This window comes from Chelon labrosus, assembly GCF_963514085.1.
Source record: "Chelon labrosus genome assembly, chromosome: 9".
NCBI lineage: Eukaryota > Metazoa > Chordata > Actinopteri > Mugiliformes > Mugilidae > Chelon > Chelon labrosus.
The window spans coordinates 6,242,022-6,260,604 of NC_140359.1; the positions used below are offsets into that span (position 1 = coordinate 6,242,022).

Here is an 18,583-nt window from a genome sequence, read left to right on the forward strand (position 1 = left end):
TCGGGGCTCTATAAATGAATAATAACATCAATGTACATGTTCAAGGGAGCGCCAGGATGCTCCGCTCTGGCTTGTTGTGGTGGCGGCTGAGCAAGAGCAGATGAAAAATAGATATGATTTAAACACATTTGTTGCATTATCGCTTCAGTCTGCACATGGCTGGTGACTCTTTTTGTCTCAGCAATGACTGTTGCTGCAACTGTACCTGACAATAATTTTTTATCAATACTGCAATTATATTTGACCATTCTAATTTTGAAGAGAAAGAAAACATTCTCTTTAGGTAGCTTCTTTTATAAATACCTTTAAATCTATCCCAACATAACATAGGTGACATTAGCACCATTCTGTACACTAACTACTATTAGATCACAGCGCAATTACTATAACAGAAACATATAAAGACATATTCACAAAAATCCACTTAAATTCTAATATTTAAAAACTGTCTCTACCTGAAGCCTTTCACTGTTGAACTCTTCTCAAAGTTGCGGTAATGAAAATCACATGGCAGAGATGGGATGCGTGCTTTCTTCCTCCTGATCTGCCGTACAGCTGCTGAAACTCATCACTCCTCTGCGTGGACGTCTACAAACACAGATTCTTCACACACGCCCTCCCCTCATCTCATCTCATAAAATACAACTGCTCGCAGTGTGTGCAGGGAGGCGGTCACAGAAAGCTTCACTGACTCCTATAGAATCAGAAAGGCTTTTATTTTGTTAATTTGGCTTTTGCTGAACTTCACATTTATATACTTGTACTTACTAACACCTGGAAACAATCTGTAATACCAGAGATTAAAATGGGACATTCACTTTTGGGAGAATGATTTCTATCATATTTCTTCCTGCCTGAATTAGAAATACTTTGACATTTTTGAGAGATCCTTCTGTAACAACGAAACTGTTACCACTGATGTGTCCAGTAGGTAAGTGAAAGCTACATACAGTTAGCTTAGCTTAGCATGAAAGCTAGAAACAAGAGGAAATGGTAAACCTGACTCCACCCAAAAGTAACAACGGCATACATGTTTACAGTTTTTCAAGCCATACAAAAACATTCATTCATTCATTCATCTTCTGTAACTGCTTGTCCTGTGAAGGGTCGTGGGGGTGCTGGAGCCTATCCAAGCTGTCATCGGGTGAGAGGCGGGGTACACCCTGGATGGGTCTCGTCTATCGCAGGGCTAACACAGAGAGACAGACAACCATTCACACTCACATGCACACCTACGGCCAATTTAGAATCACCAATGAACCTAACAAGCATGTCTTTGGACAGTGGGAAGGAAGCCGGAGTACCTGGAGAGAACCCACGCAGACACAGGGAGAACATGCAAACTCCACACAGAACTGTGCCGCCCGCCATACAAAAACAAAACACACAATTTTTGATATTATATATATATATATATATATATATTGTTTACCTTCCCTTTCTTCCCAGTCTGAATGCTAAGCTAAGATAGTTGTGTCCTGACCATTGCTTCACCTTTCATCCACACGTAATAAAAGAATAAATATTTGTCAAAACAATTTTTTTTTTAATTCATTATTGAAATTTCCAGCATGTTTTTTTAAACATTTCAGTTTGAAGTAAATCCAATAGTAAATCCAATAGTGCTAAGTTCGACTAAACCCGATCATGACATGCATTGTTTTCTCGTTTCTCTCTCCGGTCTCTCTTTTTAACACACAAAAGCCATGCTAGGAGCAATCTTCCTGATTTCTTTATGAAATGCTGCTGCTGTGCAGGGATGCATGAAATGCCACTTTTCTCAGTGCCATGCTCTGAATGTGTTCCGATAAATAATACAGGAGGACAGACCTTCACATACATGAAAGCTGCAGCAAACAGGGATATCGGAGGGAGGGATCAAATATTGAAAAGGCTTCACTCCCTGTGTGGATAATGTCTGCATTAGCCACATATAGTCGACTGGGAGACAAAGCATCAGACAAAGTGCTCATGTGCAGGAGATCCATGAAATCTATTGCAAAGTCCTTTTAGATGTGACTATTTTAGGTACAAACTACACTCCTGAATTAATTGCAGCCATAGATTAAAGGCATTTGGGGAACAACACTTCTTTGTTTTCTTCTTGTGAGCCATATGAGGAGATTAATTCTGTAACCAGAAAACATGACACATTGATGGAAAGAAGTTACTGACTACTTTCTTGCAAACACATTTTTAATCTCAATAACATTTGTATTACTCGTTAAATAAATGATATCATTTACTATACAATTGTCTCCATAAGGGTCCGTTCAGACCTTGCATTTCGCCACAGAAACAGGGCGTTGTGATGAAGGTGGTTTCTGCTCTTCTCATAATCTTATTGTTTCACAGACATTTGTCATGGGGGGAAAGGCACACGTATTAAATAATAAAACAAATGATTACAGAACTCCATTTAAGATGATCCAGTTTCAGGGTCCTGGATTGTGAAAAAGGCCTGTTGTCCAGTTTTTTGTTAATGTAAATATTAAGAGAATATATTTCCTTCCCAAACTAGATTATTATTGGCACTAAAATTTCCGTTGAGATTTATTCTAGTGAGCCAGGAATCTCACTGGGATGCTTTTAAACTTCACTTTCTCCACTGTGATAGATTAGCCCTGCATCAGTCTCTCTGAAGGCAAAACCTTTTCAGCATCATTTGTGGAATACTCTGAAAACACTGTTGACTCTATAAAATGGTTTTGAGAGACACATGAATCCATCCATACAGCTTCTCATGAGAATACATTTTACTTTGAAAATACGAAATAATTTGATCAAGAGATATGTGAGAAAAGGCTTATCGGTGATTAGCTGATTGCCTGGTTAACATAAAAAGAGCAATGTTATCATTATTATGTTTGGATGGAATAAAAAAATACTGATCCTCTAAGTTAATCAAGATCTAGAAATCAGTCCCACCATGTGGCATATGCTGCGTCCTTGCTGCACCATGTGAAAGCTCAGGCCTTGGGCAGAAGCCTGGTCAGCATTTTCAGTTTCCTCCCAAAACCTGATTGTGACTTTTCCTGGTATCAGCAGAGGCTCCTTAAACTGGGCATTGACGGTGACAGGAGCTGTGATGACTGCAACCCCTGGTGGTACAACAGAGAAAATAAAAAAATCTATGACTGTCTGCAGATTAATTTACAATAAAATCGCATCAATAAATCCAACACTGTTGTCTTCTCTTAAAATGTTTTACCTTTGTGCTTTTCTATTTCAGCCAAGCAGACAGACAGCATCCAGAGACTTGGTGCTCTCTGAGATCTGAAGCTGAAGAACCTGGCTGGAAGAGAGACAAGCCGATGTGGACGGTAGTCAGAGAAGGATGACAGCAGGCCGGCAGTCCTGGGAACACTGAGCTCTATCTGCTTCACATTTTCTGCTACAAGCTCTACTGGTTGGCCTGGAAAACACAGAAACCCAAGTATGTTATGGCGACCAGATAAATGCAAGGCTGCCACTGTAAGTGTAAGACAATAATCTGTTATAAAAGCATCACAAACACAGAAAACAGGGATCACCATAAGACTGCTCACTCTTGAGTGCATTCTTAGATAGCACCTACTGGACTTATGGAATTCGTTTTTGGACAGCAGTGTCAGGACGCTCTCCCACACTGGGCATCCAGAACGGGAAGTAGCTGACAGAGAGATGTCCACCTCCACCCCGGCATCAGTTTGCTCGTACCCCACGACTTGAACCTGCAGCATGAATGGACCCTTCTTCAGCTCATCAACTGGCTGAAGGGTCTTCAGACTCTGACGCACACAAATTAGACCTAAAGAAAGTAAGTCACAGTCAGTGCCACATTACTATTCTATTTTTTAATAACTTTAACATACACGGCCATATACAGTATCAACATTTCTAGACAACAAGGCTCATTATTTATCATTTAAAAAAGAATGATAGCCTGGAAGCCAGCCTGACATCCCCCGCCCACAAAGATTTTGCGACAGAAATGTTGGAGTCCCCCTGTTGGGAACTGATTATGCTCCAGCAAAGATCTGCTGAGCCAATCAAATCATTTGGGTGGGCTTTATCCTGTCATTTACAGAAAAGTCACAGCGACATAGTCATACACAGCATCTGATTTGAAATTTCCAACAAAATGGCTCTGATTGGTTGTAGGACTATCCAATTGCAGGCAAAGGTGTTTTTTCTCTGTATCGGATGATATACAACCCATAATAAAATCCAAATAGAATGTTACCAGTCTCATATTCTCATAATATTTGAATCTGGATACGCCAGGCTAAAGGAAAGCTGCACTTCAGGATGTATGCATTCCCAGTACTTGGCCCATTTTGGCCAAACTGAAAAATATATGTGTGGTCAGAGCCTTTTCAGAATTATGGTGAATGAAAGTGTCAATGGTTAGGTTCTTACTTTTGCTTTGTCTTTCAAGCAATTTCTTTTCACACGGAACCATTTGTGGTCTTTGTTTTCAGTCATTATATTTGCTTACAATTAGTTTTTCTATTTTAATTTTGAAACAGTTAATGAAGTTGCAATGATATGTTGATTTTCTGACCATTCGAAATCAGCACACCCAGGAAATATGGGAATGAGGGGCATTTTTGTTCCCAGCGTGGTCAATAAACAAGCTGGAGCGATCATCTAAATAGCAGTTACCTTACCTGTTGGACGTAACCTGAACTTTTCATCAGTGAGTAACATGAGCATCAGTCTGCCACAGAGAAACTCTGGGAAGCACAGTGGGATGTCTCTATATTCAGTGTCTGGATAATCCCAACCATAACCTGCAGCACTGCAGAACCTCCTCAACGCGGCAGTCTTCAGTCTTAGAGAAACAAACAGGGTTTTTCTAAATATGGATAAATACAACCAGACTCTCCAAGTTAAACAGGCTCTTTGTGTGTGGACAGTGCTCACCTGCAGTTGAGGACAGTGTAAACAGCTTGGCTCTCTTTGGTAGCGTGTGTTGCGTACAAACAGCCTTCTCTCCTCCTCGTCAGTGCTCTGACCAGATACTTGACGTACAGATACACAAAACTCGGAAGTTTGTCGAAATACAGGACGTTTGTTTTCAACACCTTGTGAGCACAGTAAATGTGCACATAAATTAAATACACAGAGCAAACGGAAAGTGAGGCAAAAATATTACTCTGCGCATTTCCCATTGTTGTTTGCTTAAAATAGCTATTTCCAATAACACACGAGAGTGTCACAGAGGTATCATCCAGTATTTACCACAAGTTTGTACCACAGACTGTATAAATATACCGTCTTTAAACTATCTATGGTTTGTAAATACAACGCCATTGAAAAGTACGGCGAGCGCGCTGGGACAAACAAAATGCGTTCGACACGTTTAGTAGATCGTCATCGTCAATGAAAACCGTCGGCACACCAGGTCTTCATAACTCTTTATTCTCTTGCATTTCAACACCAATATTAAACTATTTATTTACAAAATGTTCGAAGTCAGGGTGAATTCAGCAATATTATGACAGAAAGATTTGAAAATGTCCCTTGTCAAGGCCAGCCCACCCTATATTACCCTTAGATGAACAATAATGCATCCATCACCACAGAAACGTGACTACTTTCTTTATGTAAAGGTAAAACAAAATTACTTTTCATCTTTAACATAACAGTGTCTAAGATTACTTTATATGATGTATCATTCTGTTATGATGTATTACAAAAGCTAAGTGGCCTTCAATTCAAATAAAACAAGCAAGCACTATGCAGGCTAGAACTTCATCAGGAAGCACCAACACTGCTAATTGATCAGACATGCTAAATGACTCTTGTATTAAGTTTTATTACTTGCCAGAGGTATCTCTTGGAGTAAGCTAATTTGCCCAGTGGCCCACTATTACAATTTGAACGGCACTTGTCTGTTCAAAAGTCCTTAAAAGTTGTCTGTGGGCTATAACTCTGTTAATATAGATCCGAGGTCTCTGTTTAATCAGGTTACATGAATGAACTGGTGCTGCATCTAATTTAAATAGCCTTTTAATGGTGTCCTGTATTACCTGGGAAATGGTCTTAAGAAAATATAAACATAATTTCCAACATCATACACATTTGTATATAATTTATCTTAAAAATGTATTATTGATTCAGATTTTATACCTTTAAAAGAAAGCTGAAGCATGCATAATTTTTATAAGTCTTTTTTGGCATACGCCTCCTGTCCTAATTACTTTGTCACTTTTCAAAGCTGAAATGCAATGCTGTTGCTACAATAAGCTGTAGCAATATATCTGAACTCACCAGTTGTTTACAGTAAACTATTTTGGAGTTTGTTTTATTTTAATGTGGAAGTTAACCATTTTAAATGTCTGCAGATTGTTACAAAAACAAAACCATTAACGTGGAATATACAATGACAACAATCACTCGACGGTTGACAGGGGACATTCAGTGTGTCAAAGAGACAATCAGTTTCTTCAGCGGGATTCCTGAGGTGATGGAGATGTTCTCCTGACAGCAGACTGGTTGTCTCTTCTTCATCCAAACAGGAGCAGCAGCACAATGCAGACTGAATTTACTGCTATCAGTGGCACTAGAAGACAAAGACAAGGAACGATCAGAGCAATAATGGTGTTTTCCCCCTTGTCATTCATCCTTAAAGTAATTGTGTGAGTGTGTAAATATGTGGACATCCACCTCTCATCACTGTCCTCACAGAGCGGACAAGGTTCATTAGCTGCACTTTGATGCCCGGTTCATCACCAAATCCTCCGACACTCTGGTCAACTCCCCAGCCAACTATGATTAAACCACAGACAGACACAGACTGTATTTTTTGTTTTTAGTGTGATCTACATTGTTATACTATTCCTGTATTGTCCAACTGTTGTACATTGGTTTACAGTACAAAATGCGTATAGAATAAGAAAACTGTATCAATGTTCAATTAAATTTCAGGCAACATATCTGTTAAACAACTGAGCCGAACTTATCGGGTGGTACATCAAGCTTTTTTATTTCTCTACAGTTGTTTTACTAAGATGTTAAGTTGCTAGCTAGTTAGTCAACATAACGGCTAACTCAACATCTAAACGATTTAATGGAGCAGCGCATAAAGCTTTAACGGCGGCCACTTACTTTTACTAAGAAACCTTTCTTCGTGCAATACAGCAACGGCATTGACGCACAAGATCGCTGCCTGAATGAGAGAATACAAGGTAAATGCCATAATGGGTCCCAACAAGTAGCTAGCCGTGCGTTAGCTATAGCTAGCTGCACATTAGCTGTAGCTATTTACGTCTGACGTAGCCTACGGCGGTAAAAGAAGGACAAACTTAATGGTGGCCCGTTGAACGTTGACACAGAGGCGCAGTTCCTGTGTACCATGTAACGTTTCCGTAGTCACGTTTGTGAAAGAAGCCCTCGTTTCTTTATTTTCATAAAACTAACGTAAAAATGAGGCAAATGTACAAAACCATTGTTTAATCAATTACCATTACGTGCAAAATCAAGTCTCAAAAATATAAGTGTGTATAGTGCATAATGCAAAATAAAAGTTTAAAAATATATGATAATTTTTTAGATTATATATTCTGTTATTGCCGGCACCGTAAAAATAAAATAATTTGGAAACTACAAAACACAGGGACCATCAATACATGTAAAACCATAATTTGCAAACTACCTTGTAAATGTAGGTGCCTACCTTCAAAATGCTACCAAAAAAGAGAGGTATAAAGTCACATAAAATTAAAAGAAATTGTACTTCCAATTACTTGGCAACATTACTTTCCACCACTCCAAGGTGGAGATCTTCTCAACGGTGACACACTATCCAACACGACCCAGGTTCGTCTCAACATCATCCTCTAATTGCAGGTGAGTCATTAACAGTTCTTAGGCATGTGAGTTTCAGCTAGACAGATGTTTCTAATAATAAAAAAAGTTCTTCACCAGTCATTTAGAAGTGAAGAAGTCATTTGGGATGATGGCGAAATGTCTTCAGGAAAAGTCCAGCTGCCTTTGTTTTAGCTCTGATTTTAGGTACACTATCACTCTTAATAGACAGCCCATTAACTTGTATATCTGTGGTCTATGTGATCTACAAACACCTTTAAATATCATCAATGAATAACAGAAGAATCATGAGAATAAAAATCTTTATTAGTGTTTTATGAAGTCTGCATAATATGCCACACGCCTGAGAAGCTTATGGTCAGAAAAAAAAAAGAACTGCTCTATCAATACCGCCCTCTACTGGTAAAACAACTGCGACATCTACTGTACTGACTGCTTTGCAAAAGATTACTGTTAAATACACACATACTGTACTACTGTTATGTATATGCATGTCTGGTCCACGTCAGTTTCTGTAATGTTTTTTTTTTTCTTCACATTCATATGTTGTAGGCCAAAGATAAAAACAATGTAACACTGGACCCTAACACGTGGTTCAGTTCCCCAAGTCCAAACTTCACTAGGTGCACTTAAAGTACAATCACTAGTGCCATATGGTAAACACATTTACATCAAAAGAGGGAGGGAGGGGAACATGTTAAACTCACAACAGCCACGTAATGAGTTTAAGCTAGTAAGTCTTGTTGTACATACCGTACTTTATAGACAGAACAAATACAATACACACATTAACACAGAATGTCCCAGTGTGCAGGCACATTCGCTCTTCTTTTTGTCCCAGAGGAAAACTGCTCTCCTCTCACGCTGCAGTAACATTTTGAAAGCCAATTATATCTGGTTGACATTACCCGCTTGACTAAGCACCAAAAGGCTACAAGAGGTCACGTGTGTATTTCAAAAAAGTGAAGAGATGAATGAATAAATGGCCATTACAAAGTTATACATGCCTCTGGAATCATTAAATCCATTACAGGAAAGTAGAGTTTAGGTTTCAGGCAAATCTGTTGTTTTGTGTACTTTAAATGCACCAGATTTCTTTGGAAAAACAAAGGATAGAAGCAGGCAACACATCATTATGTGGGGCAGTGATTTTCTTTTTCTATTTACCAAGACAAAGAGCCATTACTGGAAATTATTTCTAACAGAATTTTTGGGGTAAAATGAAGGAATGATCCATGCCCTCCATGTCACTTTAGAAATAACCGTGGTCTTGAAAATATTATCTTAAAAAAAGTGAACGACAGAAATTTTTAAGTATATTTATATATAAAAATACATGAAAATACAAAAAAGTAGCAAAACAATGGGGATATAGGCTAAAAACTGAATGAGTTCACTGATACCTTCAAATTCCCCAGGTGAGACGTTTGATGCTCACCTCAGAGAGTCTCAGGAATCCCAAAACAAAAACAAAAAACAAAACAGCTGATATCTCTGGTCCCTGCCCAGTGCGTCCTACAAAGCCTGGAAAACATCTCTTTAGCTTCCATACCACGCTGTTCAGTGGGGATGTAAATCAACTAAACAAAAGGACACCTAGAGTGCCACATAATGACAAAGAAATAAAAACTGTAGCCAGACTGAGTTTGTTTAGGATTTTTGGAAATATACTTTTTTTTTCTTTTAATAACATTCCTATTTGTCCATTAAGAGGTATGTCTTATAACGACACACGTCAAGAGTTTTAAAAAAAAGAAAAGGGCCGTTCTGGCGAAGTCAAATTTCATAAACACACTGTGGTGTTCCCGTCAGAGGAGAACGACCACCAAGGCCATCGTTTCTTCACCAAGTCACCATCCCCCTGACAAAAGATGGGGCCAAGTTTCTTAGAGAAAAGTAAACTTAGGTTCAGAACAATGGTTTGGGAGGGGGGGAGGGCTGGAACAAAAATTACTTTAGCATTCAAGCTCGTGTTATTCATACAAGCAATCTTCAATACTGAGAAACTATTCACAGATATTTTTGGTATTTCCCCTACTTCCCAGACTAAAAACCAATATACATTTTATTTGTACCACAAATAGATCTAATATTAAGGATTTGGGGGAAAGCAATTTAACAAGGTGCATGACATAGATGGGTAACAAAGTGCCAATTTTTTTTTCTTTTTTTACTGAAAAGTCTGTATGTGTGCAACAGTGTAGGTGCATTTGTTCGTCTGTGTGTGTTGGTGTGTGTACAGTTAAAAGAGGGGTGTGGAACTGGGCCACAAATACTATGAAGAATGTTACAGAAAATTCATTCTGTGGGGTTTCCATTTTTTTCATGAAAGGACTCACAAGTTTAAAATTTAATGATCTTTGTAATGGGCTTTGTTTTTGGGCGATTCCTTAGCTGTTTAGGACATGCTGGAGCAGCGTGCAGACGGGGAACCCATCTGGGTTAGAACCTTGTCCAGCCACTGCAGGGGGCCGTTCAAATGCAGCTCGATCCAGCAAGGAGTGCTTGTGACAGTCTGCCGCCTGGAAAATAAAGACATACATTTTCATGCCTGGCTCTGCCGACATGGCCATTTCAGTCAATTACATGTCACATATGACGGCAATATCAATGAAATGCTGGCAACGGAAGTCGACTGTGCCCAATGTGTGAGCCAAAAAAGATGCACCTGAACACATCGCAAAGTGTACAACCAACAGTTCCGTCTGTACCTGCGTGAAAGGAAACAACTCTTCCAGGAAACAGGAAGAGCAACTATTAGTTGGAAGGCTAGGAAGCTAGGCAGAGCTATCCTTTCCTGAATGATGCTAATCAGTTGGTCTGCACTTTATTCATTCTACAGGGTGACTTATGGGACACCCTGTAGATGATTATGTTGTTGTGAAAATATTTGTGTATGTATGTTCAAATAAGACGGAGATGTAAAAGGTGACTACTTTTGTCACTTCTGTTTCTCTCCTCATGATCTGGTGCTCTAAGCTGAACAGCCGATCAGACTCATAGTGATATCCAACTTGTTTCCCCTGCCGATTCAAAAACACTGAACGGAAGAAGGAAGTGTGTGGAACTAAATCTACAACAGTAACGCCCATTAAAGTACCATTCACATCCAGTGTCTCTACCTTCATTAATAATGACTGAAAATAAATGCACAAAAACAAACAAAAACTTCTCATCTTTTCTGTTCCAGGTGGGAAGGCTAATGAAAGAAGAATATGAACTGTAACGTGAGGCTCTTGTAAGCTAAACTCACATTTACATCAGACTCACGTTTTGTAAGCTGTAACAAGTCTGAAAATAGTTTAGATAAAATAACTATGAGTAATGTTTGCATCAAATAAAACGGTTCAAACGTGGTCTCAGAGTCAGTGCTCACCTGTACTCAGCTCCCCAGCCTTTGACAAAGCTCATGCGGATGGTGCACATCCTTGTGAGTTGGTAGACAGCCTCAAAGCCCTGGTTTACTGACTGAGCCAGCAGGGCTGCAAATTCCTGGTTGTTGAAGATTTTTAGATTACAACCTGAAAGAAAAAAAGAAAAGAGATAAACAGGGATGTGGGTTTTAACAGTGATTTTTTTCATTTTCACCATTTAGCAATATGTCTTTTAACCCCCTTCTAATGAGACACACTGCAAATTAGCATTCAAAGCATGTCAGAGAAGAGCACTGTGCTGGAGAAGTAGTTTGAGAGGTTGCTATGGAAACTATGACATGTTTGATTAAGTGTGTTTGCGTCTGGAGTCGCTGCTTTCATCAAAAAGCATACTTGCCAAGCTACATACTTCTCAGAGACAAGTATGAAGCCTGCAGGATGTGTTCTTTAAATGAATAGTACAGATTCCATGTGAGCCTGTAAACATTGTAGTCATTCATATGATAGTGTGATGGGTATTCAGCAACATCTTCATTTACATAGAAATGAGATGCGGATATTCATGCCTAGAAGCTATCCAATCTGTACTTTTGATGTACAGATTGGAAAGGCCTCTAAAGTAGATGTGAATATTATCTTATTTCCCTGGTTGCTTCAGAGCGTCTCACCTGGAGGAATTTTACACACTGTTGCTGGATGCCAGCCATATCGCTGGTTGCAATTTGGACTCTGGACAAAGATGGCGCTATCACTTAGGCACTCAGCAAACACCTCTCCTCCAATGTAGTAGAGTCGAACTCCTCTTCCTTTAAACACAGACAGAACAAACATACAATTCAACTCGGGCACGATGTGTGTATATACGGAAGACGAGACAATGGATGCATTTTGAAGGCTAAACGAACAGCAACAGGTTGATTAACTGTGAAGCTACCTGAAGCTGGGCCATACCTATGTGCCTTCGGGTCATCTCCACAGTGGCATTCCTGTTAACATTAGACAGCAGGCCCAGGCAAAAACGCTCAGAGTTTGATGGATCTGTGAATCCATCCACTGTCAGTGAGGGCTGAGAGGCGTGGAACGTCTCCCCCACACGCTGGTTCAGCTCATAGTAGGCTATAGAGCACCAGAAGGCCGGCTCTGAATAAGTCACTGGCTGCAGGTCTGCAGTAGAGAATCACATCAGTAAGGTTTAACCCCCCCTAAAAAGGTTCATTAGTACACTCTATACCACAGTTACCACTATCACAAGTCCTCACAACTTAGTGTTGATGCGTGTTATCCATATGTAACAAAAACTGGACATGTCTATACTAGTTAATAACAACACTCACCCATGCTGTGATTGACAGGAGACAGAGAGCTGGGGGACAGCTCTGCTGGAGAGCCTGAAAAAAAAGGAAAACAAGAAGTCATGGATGAGGATAATACTTTACACCTGGACCAGGAGATATGATGAAAATGTGGCCATCTTGTAATTTAAAGCTGACATGGATATTATAAAATAGAACCATTTGATTGAGTGATGATGACTATTGTTACCCTAACAAAAGCATCATCTGTACATCTAACATACTGCTCATTGGTGGTAAAGTGAGATTATACAGTTTGAACTATAACTTATTTAAATGCACTATGATGTATAAAATGATAAGTAGCTTGCTGCTGCCGTTATGTTTATGATTAACAGCAGAAGAACAACGTAAATACACTCGATGTTGAGAATCTGAAGCAAGAAGACGAACGTATCCTTATACAGACAAAGTAGGCACAATCCTCCTTTATTCTCAAATCCATTATCATAATTTTTCCGCAAAAGTCACAACAACAATCGGACTAAATCAAACCTAGAAGTATTTTCCCCGTCACTTTTGACACAGTAAGATGCCCGAATGAATGCATTCAGACTGACGGACAGACAAGTACAAGAGTAAGACAGACTGATGGAGATTTTTACACTGTGTGCCTACCAATCATGACAGATGAGGTCATTGTAGTCTCAGTGTTATGCATACTAGATCAACAACTGATCAAGGAGAGATCAGGTCAGTCTAATCATCTGGGACAAATAACACCAGACCAGGTCAAAGTTAGCATCTGCAGTACAATAAACTAAAGCTATATGCAAGATGTGGCAAACAGAGGTAAAATGCTGCAGAAATACAGTTAATTTCTGAAACCAATGACATCATTAGTTTTGTGAAAATCTTTTTAAAACTGAAACATCTCTAAATTAATCAATTCAGGATATCTGTAGAAATATCCAGCCCTGATAAAAGAAAATGTTGTTGTTTTTTTGTTTTTTTTAAATGAATCAATTTCATGTATGTATTTTTTAGCAAGCAAAAAACCTACATCTGACTTTGACCTAGCTTGGGAGATGAGCCAAAAGGAAGAATGTACTAGTCTAGGGTACCTGTGTCCATACTTTGATTCATCTGTTGATCGCTGGCCTCCCCATCCTCACTGATGTAACCTGGTGGAGGTGTTTCTGTTGAAATTATGCAGGGACAAAACAAATAAGCAATAATGTTATCATAATGCAATATGACTGTTTAACCCTCCAAATCAATCACCACTTTTCTGAAGAGATGTAAGAAGTAAAAGCAGAGGGAATTCACAGCTCTTGTGCAACTACAGTTAAATATAGTCCCTCCCATTTGGTGCACAGATGAACTCACCTGGTATATAGTTGTTTGGAGGTTCAATTCCTGCAGGAAAGTTTGTATTCTCAGGTATGGAATGAGTGTAGTCATCCAGAGGTGGCAGCTCTGGTAGAATTTCTGAGTGTCTTGGCACAAGAACAGGAGGCAGCACTATAGCGTTGAGTAAAAGTGTCAGAAGAGACGAGAAGTTAGACACCCATTAATTAATGGCTTTTCCAAAATTAATGTCCTTGTATTTTGTCAGTTGTAATTCATAACATAACAAGTTTCATTACAACAGATAAAAAAGCTTGCGATGATGAAACACTAGCAGCACTAATTAAACTGAAATCTTAAAGTGATTGTATATACAGAATGTCTTTATACTTCTAGTTTTTCTCTATATATTTTTTAGTATTGTTATTTTTTGTATATATTTTCAAATTTGTATTGTGTTTTTTTGGTAACTCTTTTCCCTGTCGAAGTCGTCATTGTTTTCTGTATATATATTTGGCCAAATTCCGTGCTACTCTGACAAGGAAATTTCCCATATGTGGGATTAATAAACATGTCTTATCTTATCTTATTAGTGGGTTATTAAGTCAGAGGCAGAGGCATGTTTCATTTGAGATTTTATATCCATCCTCTACAGAAATTCTTTAAGGAAAAGTTCCAAATTTTGGAAAAGGCACTTACTTGATTATTCACTACAGCTAGAAGCAAGTACAACAACTGCGAGCGACTACCCTGACTTTTTCCAAAGTATACATCCAACAACACCTATACGGCTTACCAATTAATCCATTATATAGGATTTGTTGTTGTGTCTGAATTAGTGTGCCTTTTTTAACAGCAAGGCCATGAATGAACACATTCTCAAATTATAAAGAAAAAGAGGACGTCAATAAACATAATAAATAAATTAAATACATAATATTAACGCGAAACAAAATGCTGCATATAAGTGTGTTTGTGTACTGATTTAAGGATTTTAAACAGTCTTAAAACAATGACGCAGTTGATGCTGAACACAAAGACATGTGCATGTTTTAGATTAAAAAAGCGTCCACTGGACAGATTTGTCTCACCTGGGGTCTCCACCCTCTGGTAGTGATAGGGGTTGATGCAGACCTCATCCTTCTTGAGGTGGAAGGCATACTCACAGGCCTCTATGGCACGTAGTTCGTGGTGGCTGTGAAGATCCGGCCATCGCCACAAGCGGCAGTAAATAACATGGGGAAGCCCCTTCCTGTGGGAGACCTGCAAACGGCCATCCAGGGATCTAATTGAACAGCAAACAGGAGATGGTGGTGAGATGGGCAGAGGACACACAGGAGAAACAGGTGTGACACATAATATGGCCAAGTAGGGAAAGTAACAGAGATGGATTGTATTTAGTGGTGACGAGAAACAAAGATATTCTCAATGTCCGTCGCCGCCAACATCGTAATGACAACTTTCCCACATCAAAGTTGTACGCAACACCATACAATATTTGAGGATAGTCACCTGGTTTGGTCAGGGTAGCTGTATAGGCCTGATGTATCCCACTGTTCTATCGTATTTGGTGTACTCAGTCCCCATATTTCAGAGCAATTGCTGTGCACAGAGAAAACAACAAAAGAAAAACAAAAAACAAAAGATAAACATGGGACATGGCTCATTCAGAAATATCAGTATGGGTGTGTGAACATTAAAAGGCCTCTTTTATTAGAGTAATATGGGAAAATAAAACCATCAAATTCACTTTGAAATGAAAAATGACCCTTCAAATAAGAGAAGCCTTTTTGACAGAATTAGGAGAAAAAAAACAACTACATGGAATCTGTTAACACACACAATGAGTGAGACAAAGAGCATTGTATCAAACAATGAAAATAACTTTTCTCTACAGCCATTTATGTCAGAACTTATCTGGAGACATTCAAACAAACACTGAGACACACAATGGTACAAAAGAAGGAGGGAAAAAAACTGAGAAGGCAGCCTTGGAAAAATAGCTATTTTCAGACAAAACATACACAAGAAAATAACCAAAGAATTAGGACAAATGAGAGTAGTTGCTTCTGAATAACAGGTCAATAACAGATTTTCTACATGCTACAAATACACAATATGTACTAGATTTGATAATTGAGTTGTCAGAGTCTTATTCCCTATCTATAGTAGATTTAAAATCCTAAAATTCAGCAATTATTATTTTCTCTGTAGGAAACTAGGGGATTATAGTAGAATCAATTTAAAGTGGCAAGTAGCAAGCTATCCCTCTCAAATTGGTATATATACCAGTCCAAGTATGGCTGGTGGCAATTCCCCACACTGGCATTATTTTGGGTTTGCTACCCACGCTCACTGATGTACGTAGCCTTTAAATGTGCAGCCCTCTACAGACAACTAAATTCACATCAAGCCAGACATTTTATCTCTACAATCATAACAGTGTGGCCATGAACAATTCTCAGGCGATAACAACAAGCCCACTATCTATAGACATACAAACATGTGACGTGGAACTTGGCAGCACATCAGTGAGAAATGAATCTGTTCACACAGTGTTCTCACTGAACGTGAGTCTGGGTCATCAAGGCTGGCTGGCTGATAAAAAGAACATCTTCTCTTGACCTTTTAACGTTACTCTACACATGCAAGTGATGCAGACTGTCTAAATCTAAGAACTGCTGTAAACAAACAGTTATTTGTTCAGTTTTCATTTCATAATAAACAGATGTACAACAGTTTTCATCCCCAGACAAATGTTTTCACATTTTCAAAACATTTAGTAAAAACAAAAATTGCATCTGCAAACTGCCCATGGTTTCAACTACACAGAAACATGTGACAGAAGAGTCTACTTCAGCCTCTAGCTTGAACACTAATCGACTTGATATACCTGGGAATGGTGACACACTTCGTGTTGCAGTTCTGTGTGGTGATAGCTTTCTCCAGCTCATCTAGCTGGCCTGTCTTCTTCAGCTTCTTCACTAAGCTTTTAACAGCCTTCTCACACCATTTCTCCTCTTGCCCGTTCTGCTCTCCACCACCCGCTCCTCCTGGGCCACTGGTTGACTTCTTCCAGCCCAGAAGCCTCTTCACGACAGGTGGGGTGAACGGCAAGATGGAGGACATCTTACTTGGACAAGCCGGGAGTCTCCAGAGGACTCAACACAAGCTCTCTCACACAGAAAGGGGGAACCTGGAGCTACAGCTTGGGCCCTTGCTGTGAGGAGCCCCTCTAGCGACCAATGAGCCACAGGGTGGAAGCCAGTGCTAGCAGGGTTTACTCAAAAGAGATGGACACCTTGGAAGAAAGTCACACACAAGGAACACAATTACAAAAACAATCACATTAACAACGAAATTAAGGCATTAATCAATACAACTTAAATGAGAATTAAATAGTACGGCTGTTTTGTTAGCTGCAATGCTAACTTGACATAGGTGCATCGTATGTGAAGTTAAGCAGACATGTCCACTTGACGTTAGCTTGTCACAAACACTGCTTGACATCTTAGCTAGCTAGCTTGCAAACTTATAAAGCTAGCACACTAATACCGCAACAGTCTCTGCTTAGAATAAAACACGACCAAAGAGCATGGTTAATACCAGGTGCACGCTATCAAATGAATACGAACAAGGCAAATATTTTGTGACAGTGCTAACATCAACTGGTTTGGGAAGGCCGGCTGCTAGCTACCTGGTGGGGGGGCCCGCTTGACTCAAATACAACATTAAGTTTACTAGCATTAGCATCCCAAATACTGGAATAATGTATGACTAAACTAATGAAATGAGAAAACAATACCATACGCAACTCAGAACACTGGAGGAAGCTCATAGATAAAGCAGAATCTAGCTAATGCAGCTAAAGTTAGCTTAACTAAGCTAGCTACCAGCTTGTTATCAAAAATCCTTTTGTTGTGATCCACGAAAAAACCTCCTATGCGCAACAGTCAAGTCGCGCTGCTCTGGTACCTAACGACAGCTTGTCAAATACACCTACGCTACAATTAACCTAATACCGCACAATGCCACTTCATGAATTTAAGCCCTACAATGTATCATTCCAACGCCGCTGCGTATAGTCGGTGTGTTTTGGTAAAATATAGGCACCAAAAATGAGTTAGCATCCTGGGACTAACTTCCAAACTGAGCCCTGGCTCCCGCTGGCTAACGGGGCTACATCTCTCACACAAATACAACAAAGTCGAGAAAGATGCGAAAACCATTTGAATAGTTACCCCAGTTTTAAAGTCCAAATCTTCGCTGTATGAGGAAAATTGTGCACGCAACCCTCCAAACACCTTGTTGACATAAAATATAATGCCAGAACGGTATTGTAGTGCAGCTAATTTTGACAGGGATTGTAGCTCCTCTCAAGTTGCTACCAGAGCTACAGGAGCTAGTTAGCTAGGTTAGGTTGACCGGAACAACACAACAAACAAACAAACTTGATGGTTACGTACGGGCGCGTAATCCAGCCTACTCAAAGTATGATTGGACGATTGAGAAGAAACCATACTCTGAATACTGGCTGGTGTCCTTGACAATCCTTATTGTTTATTCGACAGCATGCTTTTATATCTGTCATTATCCAAAGAGGTTTGGACATTACATTTATATTATTAATAAATAATAAAGAAACAACAATAGATCACAATAATAAACGAAAACAATGCGACGTTATGCCATGGATCCATGTTTTACTAGAGTAGTAACTGGATATTATTTAAAAAGTTTTTCTTCACTTTT

General features: G+C 39.3%; 2 protein-coding genes across 5 annotated transcripts; both read right to left on the reverse strand.

Annotated features, from left to right (window-relative positions):
• Nucleotides 1-2,199: 2,199 nt before the first annotated feature.
• LOC311493059 (uncharacterized protein) lies at nucleotides 2,200-7,553 on the reverse strand. Of its 3 annotated transcripts, XR_014699231.1 has the most exons (7): nucleotides 7,096-7,553; nucleotides 6,655-6,756; nucleotides 4,909-6,550; nucleotides 4,653-4,816; nucleotides 3,578-3,790; nucleotides 3,212-3,415; nucleotides 2,200-3,101 (listed from the first exon to the last, which is right to left on the reverse strand). XR_014699231.1 is itself a non-coding variant. In XM_084551575.1 (5 exons), exons 1-5 carry the CDS (start codon nucleotides 5,154-5,156, stop codon nucleotides 2,905-2,907), a joined length of 1,026 nt encoding a protein of 341 aa, XP_084407701.1. In that variant the 5' UTR covers nucleotides 5,157-6,494; the 3' UTR covers nucleotides 2,200-2,904. The 3 variants fall into 3 exon arrangements, 2 of the variants coding, with proteins under 2 accessions (XP_084407701.1, XP_084407702.1); XM_084551575.1 differs by lacking the exons at nucleotides 6,655-6,756; nucleotides 7,096-7,553 and having other exon boundaries at nucleotides 4,909-6,494; XM_084551576.1 differs by lacking the exons at nucleotides 4,909-6,550; nucleotides 6,655-6,756; nucleotides 7,096-7,553 and having other exon boundaries at nucleotides 4,653-4,891.
• A 547-nt stretch (nucleotides 7,554-8,100) lies between these two features.
• LOC311493058 (mothers against decapentaplegic homolog 2) lies at nucleotides 8,101-18,410 on the reverse strand. Of its 2 annotated transcripts, none has more exons than XM_084551574.1 (11): nucleotides 18,073-18,410; nucleotides 16,725-17,132; nucleotides 15,344-15,433; nucleotides 14,923-15,116; nucleotides 13,871-14,005; nucleotides 13,618-13,680; nucleotides 12,524-12,577; nucleotides 12,141-12,353; nucleotides 11,858-11,995; nucleotides 11,192-11,336; nucleotides 8,101-10,337 (listed from the first exon to the last, which is right to left on the reverse strand). In XM_084551574.1, the coding sequence occupies exons 2-11, from the start codon at nucleotides 16,958-16,960 to the stop codon at nucleotides 10,214-10,216; spliced, it is 1,392 nt and encodes a 463-aa protein (XP_084407700.1). In that variant the 5' UTR covers nucleotides 16,961-17,132; nucleotides 18,073-18,410; the 3' UTR covers nucleotides 8,101-10,213. The 2 variants fall into 2 exon arrangements, with proteins under 2 accessions (XP_084407700.1, XP_084407699.1); XM_084551573.1 differs by having other exon boundaries at nucleotides 13,606-13,680.
• Nucleotides 18,411-18,583: the final 173 nt, after the last annotated feature.